This window comes from Poeciliopsis prolifica, unplaced genomic scaffold (genome assembly GCF_027474105.1).
Source record: "Poeciliopsis prolifica strain line A6 unplaced genomic scaffold, Auburn_PproV2 SCAFFOLD021, whole genome shotgun sequence".
NCBI lineage: Eukaryota > Metazoa > Chordata > Actinopteri > Cyprinodontiformes > Poeciliidae > Poeciliopsis > Poeciliopsis prolifica.
The window spans coordinates 2,167,558-2,182,992 of record NW_026562396.1 but is presented as its reverse complement, the minus strand read 5'-3'; the positions used below and the strand labels follow the sequence as shown (position 1 = coordinate 2,182,992).

Sequence of the window (15,435 nt, the reverse complement as noted above, 5' to 3'; positions counted from 1 at the left end):
GTTTATAAAAAAACAAAAAAAAAAAACAATGCATATTACAGAAAACTCTCAGTTAATTTATTTTCAGAAATTTCCAGCTGGTTTCACATTTAGTATCACAAGTTTCAACTTTTATGTAAAAGTGGAGCGTCTTAAAGCTTCTTTCCTCTTCCTCTTGTGCGTTTTCCTCCTCGGCCTCGTCTGTTGGTCTCAAACACAGATCGGGCTGTAACCATCGCAACGGCCCTGCCTTCGTCGCTGTCTTCACTGGAGCTGCTGCTGCTGCTCTTCCTGCTGGATTTCTGAGGTAGTTTTTTGGTAGACTGGTGAGCAGGTGTTGCTGTGAAGGATTCCTCACCTGGACTACAGAAATCCCTGAGGGATGTAAAAGGAGATTCAGAATTCGACTTTGGAGCTAAGAAACCTCCACCTGCTACAGGGGGCTCCTCTTCTGTCTGTCCTTCTGTGTTTTTTAGATTTCCTTTCCTGGATTTGGATGGAGAAGGCAGTTCTTCTTCACTACTTTCATCGTCTCCTCCTTCCCTCTCCTTTCTCTTCATGCAGGTGACGGCTCGGCGGAGTCGCTGGCTGCGGATCGCCTGCTTTTCCTGCTGCTCCAAGCGGAAGAATGAGTCAATTCGGAGCTGAGTCTAAAAAGAAAAAAAAAAAGGGGGGGGGGGGGGGTTTGATACATTCCTTAACTTCACCCTTTACATAATATAAGACATATTTACATATTAAAATGTCAATTGAATCGATTAAAACAAGTCTGTTTTTTTTATAGTAAAACACAAGAAATTGATTATCTTTCTATTTGGGTTCTTTGTCAGAGTCCAAGAGAACCAAACAAATAGCATCAATGGTGATTCCTGATTTTTTGCAAATAGATTTTTATTCTCATACCACATATGTCCATTTACGGTAAATTTACAATACATGAGAGCATATTGTTACCTAATGGAAAACAATATTTTAATTGGTTTTAAAACAGATGAGAACTGAATGGGAATGATTATTCCACAAAATGTTGCAAGAAAATATGCATTATGCAAAATGTATTTCAAAATATGAAGCAAATGGTTAATTTCATGCATTTTGTGTAAGTACAGCCAAAGTTATGCACAAATATATTTCAGAAACTAAAGATGTCAAAGTTAAATATTTCTTTTAAATTATTTATTACTTTTAAAAACAGTTATTTATGACAGTAAATTTGTCATTTTTTAGCCCTTTATGCTTTTGGCCCTTTTTAATTCCCTCCCAGCTGTTTAACCTTCCAAACATTGGAATTACCTTTAGCCCTGTCTAGATGGCAAATAGGACAATCTGCTACTTAAGGAGTTGATTCTTAGCTTCTTATTAGCAAAATGCTAGCTAATACCTCCACTGATCCTGCTTTACAGGATCAATGAAAGAGTTGTAAACTTTGTTCAAACTTTGAGCACAACTTAATCATTACTTATATAAACCCTACTTATAGTTTCAGAAAGTAGTGGCAGGAGCGTAGTGGCAGGAGCGTGAGTCTCATGTCATATCAGCAGAAACAGCTACATTACTGACGATAAAGCAATCAAACATGGTGGTAACCCCGTCAAGGTGGGTAAAGTCTCTCAGAGACCTGTTGGTTGTTGAGCTGTTTGATCACAGGTTGGAGCGTCTCCTCCGTCTTTCTGCTGCTCCAACCAAAACGACTGAGACAGAACGTGACGAAGAGGTCAAAGAAAAGATCACAAAGAAAACAGAAATACAAGATATTATCTTATTAAAAAAATGTTCCTTTGCAGCTTCACTGTAAAACGGCTGCAGAAACAAAAGGATATTCTTTGATCATGTCGAGTTGCGGGCGGCCCCAGCTGAAGGAGGCCTGGGACTGATCAACAGCAGGCTGAAGGTAAGCCTGAGCCACCGCAGGGTTGGGGAAGCCAGGCTGAAGTTTCAGTTCCCTCAACTTCTTCTTCACCTTCGTATCTCTGGGATTATCAGTCAGACGCTTCTTCTCCTGAGCCTCACACCACCACTTACTACAGGGACAAAAATGGAGAATATAGTTGCTCTTTAATATTAATGTGTTCCTGCAGTTTGTTAGAGCTAAAAAAAAAAACAAACAAACAAACAAACCTAAGCTGTATTAGTGGCTCCAGTCCTGGCCCTGGAAACTCATTCAATATCTCCATGCCAGTAACATATCCCACTCCTGCAACACCCTCTGTGTAGTCACTTCCAAGCAGATAAGCCAGATTGATCATCTTTGTTCTGTCCAGACCTGGCAAAGACAGGCGCCATCGCACTTCATCAGAAGGAAAACTGATAGATTATCTAGCTTTACCCAAAAAATTGTTACATTCTCCAATGTGTTCATGAGCTCATCAATTTAATCTCTGTCATTCCTCTATTCTTTCACTTTAGGCTCTCCCCAAAACACAGCACAAAATGACAGCAGTCACTGACCTAACTGGCTCTGCAGATCGCTGAACTGGTAGTGCTCAACATATTTGTTCTGGCTGAAGAAGTTCCTGTAAACGTGTCGTCCTCCAAACAGCCACACGTCAGAGTCGTCTGTGATGGTCCCGTTTGTCTGGTCGGCGCGGTCCAACGCCGCGCACTGAGCCTCGGCCTCCATGGGAGCCACCAGAAACGGCACGCCGAACAGCCGCAGCAGCTCCTGCGTTCAAAACACTCATCGTTTTACAAAGCAAAACAAAGAATAAAAAAATAAAACCACAGACTGGAAAATGCTTCAGGGTTTATAGTTGCTAATTATAGCAAACAGTCAGTACTGAGAGACAAACGTGCCATAATCCAAAATAAATGATTTTGTTAATTATTGTTTTGATAAAAACTATAATATATACATTAAACTAATTTATGATGTAGGTATAACCACAATTAAGTTTAATGTAAAGTAATTTAGTCATTGCCTTTTAAAATTGTATATAATTTAATTATTTTAGATTGTCTGTGCTGCAGTCAACAGTAATAATAATAAACTCAAATTATGACTCATTAAATGCACCACAGCATCTAATTGATTAACCCCTTAGCCAATTGAAGAACCCATAGGTCTCATCAGCCCTTTTAGCCCCGCCTCTCTGACTTTGATGGGTGAGGCTGACCAATAAAAAATGAATGATAACAATAAATATTTCATGTAGGTTTTCCTAATTACATTGAAACATTAGCTTGAAATATAAATACAATTTAAATAACTACAGAAACATTTGTTATTTATTTAATGTATGTATTTCCAGTGTTGTTTAAATAAATATATACAACAGTTCTTGCAGGACTTTTTATCTACTGTATTGCAACACTTGTGGCCCTTGACAGTACTGCAGGATGACATCATAATTTTAACACATATAGTTTCTACTTAAATGTTCTTCTGATACCTTAATGTCGCTGTTGTTTTTTCTATAACTCTCAGAGTGTGTGCTTTTAAGATGACAGCAATGCGTTTCTCCAGGGAGCTTTTGTTGTCATGTGAGGAATCCCTTTGCTCTTAGCAGCTCATTATCAAAACAGCTGAAAGCATTAATGAAGATCATTCCACTCTGACAGGTATACACCAGTGCTGATTTTGTGATACAGTTAGTACAGGAAAATTCTGATCATAAACATAAACACAAATATGTGTAAACTGAACACGCTGTAAATTAAAATCGCAGCAGCCAACGCAAGTCGAGCTGTGTGTTTTGGCAAATGCAACCCTCCCCCTCCCTCACGGAGCTCCTGCACCTGCTGTGAATGATCAGCTGTCAGGTCACCGTCACAGAAAGTTTAAATTCATAAGCGCAAGTCAGATTGCGTAAGGAACGTTTGCTCGCCGTTAGACCGGATCCAATTACACAGCTCGTCTCGTTCACCTGGCTCTCCAGGTACATCTGCCCCGTGACTGTGTTCGCCATCCGCTCCTGCTGCTGCTTCTGCTCCCTCAGGTTGCTCTGCTCCAGCTGCAGCGAGGTCTCCAGAGCCTGCAGCTCGTCCTGCAGCGCAACAAACACGTTACTCTACAAGCACACTGATCTGCTGAGCAGGTTCATCTGAAATCAAGTAGTTCAGATGCCACCTAAAGATGTCGACGTTAAAGTTATGATAGCAAGGAAATATTTAAATAGAGCTACTTTGCTGCAGAACATAATCTTAAACTCATTTTGAAGAGAGCAAGCTTTTCAGCTTCAAGAGATTTCAGATATCTCTTGAAGGTCAAAAGATAACTTCACTAAATTAGTAAATATACTCTCAGGGATTTATAATAGGGAGAAACAAATGTTAGGATGAATTATTTGTTTTGAAAATAAAACGGCATCGGAAACCGCTGCATTAGACTAGAAATACTATTTTGGTTGTTGGCAATTTTCCCTATTTAAAATTGAATGAGTCTAAACAACTTAAAGGTGTTTATGTTGAGCCTTTGTCATAATCATCATATAACTTGTGAATTACATCAACCAATTGACACATTAGCAGGAGGCTAGTTATAATATTAACAATAATATTTTGACTCGCCTAGGTAAAAAAAAAATCTAATAAATTGTTTCAGCTTATTACAGTATGAGACGAAGAGCTTCTGGTTTGATGGAGAAATACCAACCATGTCGAGGTGTTCCCACTCGTTGTTTTCTGCTGTTGGTTTGGATTTCATGTCGTCCTTCCCCTCTTTTTCCTGAGCTTTCCTTTGCTCTCCCTCCTCCTCATTCTCCTTGTCTGAGCTCAGAGCTGGATGACCAACAACCTGAGTCAAACTTTCCTCTGACTCTTCTTCAGTTTTTGCCTCATCTTCCTGGACCTCTTCTAAAATCCTCTTTTCTCCTGCTGAATCATTTGCATCCTCCTGCTTAAATTCCTCCTCGGACACCTCAATGAAGCTCTCTGTGAAACACAACCATTTTACATTTGAATGATAAAACAAACAGTTGAGTCTAAAAATTATTGGAGTTTTACCTTCTGAGTCGCTTTCCTGCTGGCTGTTCTCTGACTTGATGTCGTCTCCGTCAGTTTTTGCCAGGCCAGCGGTGAGTCCATCCTTGCTCTTATCTGGGAGTCTCTGCTCTGTCTCTGTGCTGGCCTGTTTTCCACTTGGAAGCGAAGGAGAGCTGATGGATAACTCCTGACTGGATTGAGAAGCGTGCAGCTTGTGCTCAGGTTCTCTCGGCTCCAGCTCTTTTTGTTTCTCCGCTTCCCGGACGCGCTCCACCTCTGACTCCGTTGCTGTTGTGGGACTTTTTTGAAGCGCCGCAGAGCGAAAAGCTTTATTTCTCTCTCCAATCACTTCCTCCAGCTCATCTCCAGAGCTACTGCCCAGCAAACTGTCTTCGATGTGTGAACTTTGGCGTGTGGCGCTTTGACTGAAGTCTGACTCTTCCTTAAGGGAAGGCTTTGTCTCCTCATCAGAGCTACTGATTACCACTCGCCGCACAGGACACTGGGGACTTGTCTGCCGTTTGGACGGTGAGACACTTACTTCATCCTCAGTTAATGCCTGCTGGATTGCGAGGAGTGTCCGTGGAGACACTTTGCCATCCTTGCTATCTGGATTCAGCTTCTCTTCGTCTGAGCTGTCACTCATAGCAGCCTGGATTGCCTTGAGTGTCCGAGGCGAAGGCGGAGACGTGTCTAGCTGGGATGGTTTTGACACAGGCGGGTTGACGGTGTCTGAGCAGGTAGGTCGTACATCCTCTTCTTCGTCGTTGTCTTCTTCAGTGATGGGTCGCCAGAGAGGCTCGGGTTTGTCAGCTTTCCTTTTTCTAGAACTTGTCCAGGGTGCAGCTGCAGGTTGGCTCTGTGAGGCTGTTTCATTTTTTTTGGAACCTATAGGTGAAGAGAGTAAAGAGTTGATTTTTACAGAAATTAAAAGACATAAGCCCGTTTTGCTTCACTCAACATCAGTACAACATTAGTACAGTGTAGTAGACAGAATAATGATCTCTTGATTATTTTTTCGATTAACCAATTAATAATTGGAAAGCAAAAGGTACCAAATAGGAGAATTTTACAGAATCTCAACCAGCTGAATCTAAAACTTTAACACTTGAGGAGTTCTGGGTAGAAAATATTTACAGACAAAGAATTGTTTTTATATTAAAGGCAACATTTTTTAAGAGTTTTGGCTTCATTTCTACTCAGAGAATGCTGTGTTTTTTACAGAAAATTTTATATTTTATTTAGTATATGCCAATTAGCAATTGATCAATTACTAAACTAATTAACAATTATGTCAATAATTGATTGAACACGATTAATTGTATCAGTTCTATGGGAAAGTACAACAGTTATATCTAAGTAAATCTAAAACTGGCCATGGAGCCAATAAAATTTACAGATTTAGACCCTGATCCTTAAAAGAAATTTAAATGTGAGCTAATATATATATATATATATATATATATATATATATATCTATATATATATATATATATAGATATATATATATATATATATATATATATATATATATATATATATATATATATATAAATTAAAGACATACTTCCATCTAGAATCAGGTATTGTGCATAAGTATTATTAACATAATGCTACATCTGCCTCACCTTTTATAAGTATATAGTGCGAGTTGTCTTCTGAAACCAGCCGCTTTGACTCCACGCTGCGATTCTGCTGATCCTCATCCTGCTGACCGAGTTGTGGAGCGCTGCCGGCACTGCACTGGCTCATCTCCTTCTCAACTCCCTCCAGACGCTGGTTCAGCCGGTTCCTCTGCAGCAGGCCAGCCAGTTGGTACTGCGAAAAGTCTCCGGAACGCTAGAAGAGAAGGAAAATACAAAGGAGTTAGTAGTGGAAAGAATAGAGGAGACTGGAGTGTATTTGAGGCTTAGATGTACCTCAGGAGGTTTGTTAAACATGGTCCGACGTCTTTTGCAAAATTCTTTCATCTCTTTGAGTATCTCGTGTTTCATCTCAGGAGGCAGGGCGGTAAAATCCTCTGAGTTTATGTCCACAGAGTTTGGGTTCTCATACAGTTCTTCCTGAAACAAAATTAGGAATCTGGCTTTGAAGGTGAATTGTCAAAGAAAAAAAGTTTGACATTTATTTGGGAGGAGACATGCAAAACAGAAAGAAAAGGTAGCCAGAATACATTTTGGAACGACTTCGCTCAGTAATGTTTAACAGTCAGACACTCACTTAAAAAGACCCCAAGAAATTAAAATAGAAAACTCTTTATTAATCGTATTGTAATGTAAAAATATTGTAATTTGGATTAGAATAATCTGTACACGAAGGCCGCTGGATAGACTGAAATAAATTGGATTCATTTGAAGTTAACTGAACTTATTTCTGTAGCAAAGTACCTCGAGATTTAAATCTGAATACGTTTTGTGTTTATTAATGCCTTTATTTTTACCTGGTATGTTTCGACCATTTCGTCACTGTCTTTCCCCTCCTCATCCTCTTCTGAGCTGCAAGGAGAAAAAACAAATCATCTGTCATGACTACATATTACTATCTACACCAAAGTATACATTTATGACAGTGTTGTTTTTGATTGAAAGCTAATTAGGATATTTTTTTTAAATGACACCAGTAATTATTTAACCATATTCAATTAATTTGTCCTTTTGTTTCTAAATCCAAAAGCACTCTTCAGTAGTCAGTTCTTCTAAAGTAATACGTTGCATGTTATTTACTTTCTCATACACTCAGTACCTTGGTGTATTTATACTTAGGTTAAATTACATACCAGATAAGAAATGCTAATTAGATGACTACTTACGCAGCTGGTTCCTCTCCATTTTCTTTAAGGGTTTCAGAGTAAAGTGGCTCCTGTTTAGATTGCTATTTTTCTAACACCAAACAACAATTCACAAAGTGTCCGTTGATCACATCAAACCCCAATAAATTAATCATAAATTAAGCAAATGTTGAGGGTGCAATAAATCATTTAACCAGACAGCAATAACACTTCTTGACTCTGACCTGCTTCTTTCCTTTTCCTCTGTGGGTGGAAGGGCGGGTAGGACATACATGTCGTCCACTTCACTTCTTTTCACGCTGGAGAGGCTTGGTAGAGGGTCCTTACTGTGGAATATTTCAGACAAAAATGTAAAGAATATAGCAGATAGAGCATGTACAAAATGCCACCATTCTGCCTCCTCCTGCTCACCTATGATCTCCAAGTGCAGCTTTGATAGCTTGTCTCTTCAGGAAGGTCTTCAGAAGTTTCTCATTGGTCTGTTTGGACTGAGTGGTCACCTCCTCTTTCCTCTGCCTCCTCAGAGCCTGCAAGAGAAGGGTGTTTGTAAACGGAAAGTTCGGTGTCGGCATTTATTACACCCACAACAGTGATCCTCTGGGATGGTCTCACCAGGGTCTGCTTCTTCAGCAAGGGAGCATCTCCGTCGAACACAAACACCGGTCTAATGCGAAAGAACAGCAGCTTGCAGATGCGGTTGAACAGAGTGAGGAGGTGGGCGTTCTGGACGCTGTTGCCTTCACGGTCTCTCACCCCCTTCACTGCCTGGTTCAGCCATATACTGATGTCTGAGGAGCGCTGGTTAAGGTTATCTTTATGACGCATGAGTCGGAATCGATAAATGCGTTTCATAGATGAAAGAAAAAAACATCTAAAAAACTAGGAAGAATAAACAGATCAAATTAAAGGTTAGGATACCAACAGCGAGAATCTTTCCTTCCAGTGTCTCGGGGTTGATGGGTTTGCCTGTACTCTCCAGGAGTCTCCAAAGTCCGTGCACTCCCATGACAGCAACTCAAGGCACACACCCTGCCAAAGTAAAGTGCAGAAGGGTGGACTTACCAAGACTTCTGGCAATTTTAACAATGGAATAAGACAAATGGAGCCAAAGTGTTTTTGCAGCATTTCTGAACTCCGTACTGCAACTCCGAGAAGACACGAAGGTTCCGCTGTTCAGCAACGCGGAGTAATTCGTCAGGTTATCTGCTACTGCGCTGCCTTATTTAGTAAATAAAGCAAATTTGTGATCGGGGTAAAAATTTACTTTCGCGTTATAATTTTTTTTCTAAAAATTGATCGAGAGAAACTTCCTTTAATCCAGTTTTATTTAGATAAAAAAATTGTTTTGACAGGAAGTTTTGCCTGGAAGTTCAATCACGGGGAAGAAAACACTACGTGCGCTCACGACAGACCAACCGTGTCCGGTTGGCAAAACAAACAGCTGACACGACTTAGAACCGAGGAGGAGGTCAAATTCATTTTTACCTGGTATGTTAGTACATAATATTTCCACTTTAAGGCTTAGGATTTAAGTCGCAGTAAACATTTCTGATAAATTCTCTCAGTAAAGAAGAGCTGACTGCTGTAGCTCGTGCTGATGAAGTTCTTACTTTTGCTAACACCTAGCTCAACGACTAGCTTCCCTTAATATGTAACCTTATCAGCACCAAGCTGATAAAAGGTGAACTATGAGCAACGCATTTCTTTCATAAACAAATAGTGCTGTAATTGTTGCCAAATAATGCCGTCTTTCCTGTGAATTACGACAGAATTACCCGGTTTAAGCTAAAGCTGCGTCTCCTCCGCCGCCATGGCTGCTGCAGCAGTTGTAAGAGGTACGTAGCATGTTCGTTTATCCTCTTTTTTTAAATAAAACTGCATCATCCATGCTTGATCTATTGTTCAAGCATTAGCTGTATGGATGTAAAACATCTTATGTTTTTTTAAACAGGTTCCTGAAAACTATAGTTGTGTACGTCAATTAATGTTAATTCAATTTTTAACAGTAACCAGGGCCCTTTGTGTTGCCTTCATTGGTATAAAGTCCCACTGTTTGTCCTGTTACGTGCCTAAGAGTGACGTACGTTGCAAATTGTTGCAGGTTAAGTACATTTAGCTGAATATATCTGCTTCACACAATATTGGAAATTATGTTGATGCATTGTAATAGGATTGCAACATATATTTTAAAATTGATCTTAAAATGGATTTCGGTCTTGAGAAGAAAACAAGAACGTGTAGTAGAAAATAGTAAAATAATAGTAATCAGAATACATTGTGATAGTTTACAGACCCGATAGCCCAGGTTATTCTGAAAAGGCATTAAGACAGGACACTGCATTGGACAGATCAATAAACATATTTGATTTTTAGGCAGAAGTGTTTAAAAATAACTGCTCTTACTTTTCTTATTGTTTTCTTCTAGGTTCTGCCACTGTGCCTATTCGAGGACCCGGTGATGGCATGGAAACTGAAAAACCACCAGTCACACTGGAGGTCATCACTGACGCCCCGCCACCGTTTTTATCTGAAGTTCCTCTCCTTAAAGCAGCAAACCCAAAGCACAGCCCAAAATCTCCACATGTCACCCCCCCTGTTACCCCACAGCTTCTCGGCGTGCTTCACCTAGGCAAAGTGAATAGAGAAGCGTGTACAGAAGTGGAAGCCGTGAGGATTATTGTGCCCAGAGCTGCTATCACCCGGAGTAGCCGGGCGGGACCCCCTGAGGGGAAAGGCGAGGCCGGGCAGCAGGCCGAGGAGCAGGGCTCTCCTCCGCTTGTGGAGGACTGGAGAGGACAGCTGGAGAAGCTACAGAACTCTGAACGCCGGCTCCTGCAAGACAAAGAGGGCCTTTCCAATCAACTCCGTGTGCAGACAGAGGTAAGGCACGAGCAAAATGAAATTCACAGATTTCAGTGTAAAAACAATCTGCAGAGAGTAATTATATTACATAATAGTTATCTGAAATGTTGATTCCTTTTAGTTATTGTATCTTACATATCAGAGTTTATGTATAATTTGAGTATAAAACTACTTTACATTTATTGTAATCTTGTTTCTAAACTGTGGCAGGTAAACCGCGAACTGAAGAAGCTGTTGGTAGCCTCGATAGGCGATGACCTCGAGTACCAGTTTGAACGTCTTGCACGAGAGAAAAACCAGCTCATTCTGGAGAACGAGGCTTTAGGCCGAAGCCTTTCACACACAGCGGAGCAGCTGGAACGTATGAGTATCCAGTGTGACGTCTGGAGGAGCAAATTCCTCGCCAGCAGGTGGGAAATGCTCCACTTAATTTTGTCTTCATTTTAATTGGTTGAAAAGTTTAAGATCATCTTCTTAGTTTCAAAGGGAGTGACATTTACAATCAAAAGAAGGATGCTTTCAGTTTAAAAAACCATGCTTCATAAACACAACATAACCGTCACGTTGACATGTATTAAAAAACTGTTGTTACTTCAGAGTCATGGCAGAGGAACTGACAAATGCCAGAGCTGCTCTGCAGAGGCAGATCAGAGAGGCCCAAGGAGCGATTCAAGACCTGCTGTTGGAGCGAGAGGAGTTCTCCAGGGACATGGTGCTCAGTCACAGGTAACACCACACTGATCAATAATTACCGACTCCTCTCAAATGTTCAAGTTGAGTCTAAGAAGCACTCAGATTCTGTTAAAGTGGGTCAGTCCTACATGCTAATTAGAATGTTTGACAAAAGCATCCAACACTCCAAAACCTACCCTAATTGTGATAACAGTGGGTTTCCTCCTATTAGGTTGTCTTATATAAAAGTTAGTGACTACTTTTCTGTAGAAATTATATTCTTTACCTAGTGAGGCTCCCCAAGGTTCAATGCCTGGTGTTTTGTAATTCTGTTGTACTATTGATTGAACTAGACAAAAATGTTCATGTGTTTTTGTATGGACTTTTTATGTGTTGTTTTCTAGACTAGAAAGTGCATCAGAGAAGCTTGTACAAACGCTTCAGCTTGGATATTAAAGCTCTTAAAACAACTCCTGTTTAATATTCATAGCGTTTTGTTCCTATGGCATTTGGACTGATTTTAAAGTATTACAGTATCAAAGTATATGCTGGCAGTCAGATGCCAGATGCATATTTAAAATTTGTTTCGCTTCATTCTTGAAATTAAAACTTCTTTTTTTTCTTTTCATATGCATGTTAGTTTCATGTCTTTAATGCTTTTTGTGTCCCTGTAATAATTTTGTTCAGCTCTTTGACTACATCTGTTTCTGTTTTTCGAATAACTGATTCATTCAGCCTTGCTTCTTGTTGCATTGGTTCCTTTTGGAAGTGTTTTACTCAAAAACAAGAGATTTAGATACTAGATTTAGATACATTTAGATACATACTAGATATGTTTTGAAATGATTGTGGAGCTGTTACATTGTCTTTGTGTTGCCAGGTCCCTGGAACAGCTCCTAGTGTCTTTGCAGTGGGGCAGACAGCAGACTTATTATCCCAGTGCTCAGCCTCTCAGCATCGGAGAGCTGGCTGCAGCCAATCACAAGCTAGCAGATGCTATCAACTCTCATCTGTTGGGCAAAAACAACGCCAACAGCACTGTGTCGAAGGGCAGTAGTGCACCAGCCGAACATCTCTGCAGCACACCGGCTGAGAAGATGGCTGAGAAGGTATCAAGTTTATGTTAAATGTTACCTGTTTTTCTTTCCCTAATGTGTTCTGCTAGTTTTAGAACCCAGCAACTGAACAATGTTTTTTCTTTATTCAATTTACTTGCTCTAGGTGTTGAAGGTTTTGAATCCAATCTCTTGTTCAGAAAGCAAGGCAGAACCTGCGCTCAGTGACTCCACATCCCCGAACTTTCTGAGCAGCAAGAAAAGCATCGGCAGGTTTCACCCTTACACCCGCTACGAGAACATAACCTTCAACTGCTGCGAACGATGCACTGGCGACATTATAGTTCTATAGGTCATCCTCATTTGATACAGAGAGGATTAGCCTTTTTTTATATTTTAAAAAATAAAGATGGCAAGCTGGAGCTGTAGCAGAAACCATGACTGTTTATTTGCTGTCATTTCAGTTTAATAGTTTTAAATGTGTTGCTTAACTTATTAAGCTCTTGGAAAACACCAAACACTAGTCTGGAATTAAGAAAGCATTTCAACTCCATTGTGGACTGATATGTAAATCATGTTTACCGCTGAGATGTGAGATCAGAGTCCAGTGCTACACTGGACGAGTTTATTAGTTCTAATGGAACGCATTACTCATGTGCATAGTGTTTTTATTTAACCAGTTTCTACTTTCATACTGCAGAGAATAATTAGGTAGTAACACAGATGACAGGAAGTCAGACATTAAAGAAGCATAGTTGCCTCTTTTAATTCAGGAGGGTTTTTTTCCCATTTATGGTGCTTTTTTCACTTCAGGAATATATTTTATTTTATGTACTGTAAACGCATTGGTGAAAGTGAATTGACAGTACTGTGATAAGTATTGTGCAGTTTTGTTTGAAAAGAAAACCCTGCTTGAATTTTACCAGTGTGAGATTCTATTTTCATCTTTTTTTTTGTTGTTGCTTAGAATATACTATGAAGCTACTTACATGATACAGTATTTAAGAACAAAACAGACAGGCTCTATATATTGTATTTCATCTGTATAGAAAACTTTACAGTAATGGGTATACTTTTATTTGCTCTAAAACTGTCAAAATGTTATTTAAGCATCTTGTTTTCTGTCAGATTAAAATAAAGACCAAAGAAGTTTCTACCTTTTAAAGAAATCATATTCTTGTCATTTGTACAGACAAAACTGATCTTTGTTTTCACCCAGGGTCACCCAGTGTGAAAACAAAGTGGATATTAGAACAATTTCCACACCACTTCTTACATTGATACTTTCTAACACACACTAGTTATTTTCTGTTACTCATGCCGCCACATCCTTGGCTTGTTTCCTGTTTTTCTTGCTTCCATCTGGCTTTTTAACGATGTACGCACTTTAGTTGCAGCTGGAGAAATGTTTCTGGTGCCGTTCTGTTCAGTCATTCCATCATGATTGGATTTATAAACCGTCTGGTTCTTAAATGTTTGCCCAGTGTCTTTTGCCTCAGACCTCATGAACACATCACCACTCATTCTCGGAGCGCGTTTTTTCACAATTCTGGGGCTGTCATTTGAAACCGCTGTTTGTGTCTGCCGTTGATAGAAGCCATCGTGCTTCCGCTGTGGCACAAACTGTAAGGCTTCTTCCCATTTCCCCGTGTCTTTGATTGTCAGCATGATGCGAATCATCTGGTCCAGAGTCAAATTTTTGGCTCCCATTTCCCAACAAAGAAACTCATCAAGGGGTAAGCGAGCTGTTGCTAGTTTCAGGCGCTTGGCATTGGCTAGTGACACTCCGCACTGGATGGACTTGTCCACCATGGCTCCGATGATGTAGACCTTGGAGTGATCGAAGCTGCGCAGGACGTTGGGAGAGTCTGCAGTGAGGTAAACGAGCTGTTCCCTGGGGAACATATCGATATAATGTTGTTCAGTGCTGGTGATGAGCAAGCGGTCCCAGGCCTCTGTGCCGTAACGCTTAATTAGCTCCTTCTTGTAGAGGCTGTCTGGCTGCAGGTTGCAAAAGTGAAGGTGAAAGGGGTCTGTTGCACGCCGGTTCCACGCTTCCACCTCCATCAGCTGAGACACTGTGTTCTCTATCTCCCGCCTGGACATGTTGGATGCATAGCTCAAGTCAAAAACAATTGGTTGACCAAACCGCATTGCCTGAGCGGTCCTCCAGGCCAACAGTTTGTCCAGGCTGCGGTCCCAGAACTGGAGAAACATTGTGTTTTTTAGTTTGCGTCCATCTTGATTGCCTTCTTCGTCTTCTTCACTGTTTTCCAACTCCTTTCTCTGCTTCATTGAAGCCTCTTTGTCAGCCTTTTTCTTCTGCTGCTTCTCCTTGCGGATCTGTTTGTAACCCTCCTTGACAGCCAGGTACTTCAGGTACTTTTTACGGGAGGACTTGGTGGTGAGGCCTGCCAGCGTCCACAAGTCCTCCTCGGTCATTTCCTGAGGTACCAGTCTCCCAGCTTGACGCCACATGGAAACCAGTTCACGAGTTGCCTCCAATGAGGAGCTGTCCTTCACATCATCACCTGTACTGTCTGTGTCACCATCATCATCCTCCTCGGCTTCCACTCCACGAGAAAGTTTTTGCTCCTGAAATGCAGCTTGTGACGTCATTACAGACTTCCATCTGTCAAGATCTAGTGCTTCTTTTTCCTCGGATAGGACTTCTTTAATGTCGAGGCCATCCTTCTTCACAGTGTGACCTGTGCAGAAGTGACTGACGAGGATGGACTCTCTGTAAGGTCTGGTAGCAAAGGCTGGTTTGTTCGTGGATGTCAAAAATGTTCTTTTCAACAGCAAATTGCAGCATGTGGCTGAGAAGAGTCGCAGCATTGTGACAAAAACAGTTCACTCCCTCAACCGGACCGTCAAACTTAGCTTCCTTTGCACGACCCAATAAATATCATTGGCGATATTATTTACCGCTCGTTTTTCATCAAATGATCACGACAAGAATATTCATTCTGTTATACCTCATGGAATGAGAAATCCTCGTCCACACGTGTTTTTCAGACTTCCTTCAAGAAAATTTGATGGAAGGTCACGTTGTTACACGGTGTCACGTCATATTGTGTCGTACTAAAACGTGAGAAACGTTTCAGTTAAAGGAGAGAATAAAATCATATGTTTATCAAAGTAAGATGTTGCCTTATG

General features: G+C 40.6%; 3 protein-coding genes across 4 annotated transcripts; 1 reads left to right on the top strand and 2 right to left on the bottom strand.

Annotated features, from left to right (window-relative positions):
- Positions 1 to 35: 35 nt before the first annotated feature.
- On the bottom strand, positions 36 to 10,179 carry ercc5 (excision repair cross-complementation group 5). Of its 2 annotated transcripts, none has more exons than XM_055044990.1 (16): positions 10,091 to 10,179; positions 8,606 to 8,716; positions 8,300 to 8,475; positions 8,099 to 8,214; positions 7,912 to 8,013; positions 7,340 to 7,394; positions 6,819 to 6,962; positions 6,528 to 6,738; positions 4,921 to 5,787; positions 4,571 to 4,848; positions 3,843 to 3,962; positions 2,428 to 2,641; positions 2,098 to 2,242; positions 1,800 to 2,000; positions 1,598 to 1,682; positions 36 to 629 (listed from the first exon to the last, which is right to left on the bottom strand). In XM_055044990.1, exons 2-16 carry the CDS (start codon positions 8,691 to 8,693, stop codon positions 132 to 134), a joined length of 3,300 nt encoding a protein of 1,099 aa, XP_054900965.1. In that variant the 5' UTR covers positions 8,694 to 8,716; positions 10,091 to 10,179; the 3' UTR covers positions 36 to 131. The 2 variants fall into 2 exon arrangements, with proteins under 2 accessions (XP_054900965.1, XP_054900964.1); XM_055044989.1 differs by lacking the exon at positions 10,091 to 10,179 and adding an exon at positions 9,463 to 9,522.
- Positions 9,046 to 13,417, top strand: blzf1 (basic leucine zipper nuclear factor 1). Its single transcript, XM_055044992.1, has 7 exons — positions 9,046 to 9,175; positions 9,457 to 9,522; positions 10,113 to 10,567; positions 10,760 to 10,959; positions 11,147 to 11,275; positions 12,102 to 12,330; positions 12,443 to 13,417. Exons 2-7 carry the CDS (start codon positions 9,498 to 9,500, stop codon positions 12,626 to 12,628), a joined length of 1,224 nt encoding a protein of 407 aa, XP_054900967.1. The 5' UTR covers positions 9,046 to 9,175; positions 9,457 to 9,497; the 3' UTR covers positions 12,629 to 13,417.
- trmt10c (tRNA methyltransferase 10C, mitochondrial RNase P subunit) lies at positions 13,309 to 15,329 on the bottom strand. Its single transcript, XM_055044991.1, has one exon. It carries the CDS (start codon positions 15,112 to 15,114, stop codon positions 13,588 to 13,590), a length of 1,527 nt encoding a protein of 508 aa, XP_054900966.1. The 5' UTR covers positions 15,115 to 15,329; the 3' UTR covers positions 13,309 to 13,587.
- Positions 15,330 to 15,435: the final 106 nt, after the last annotated feature.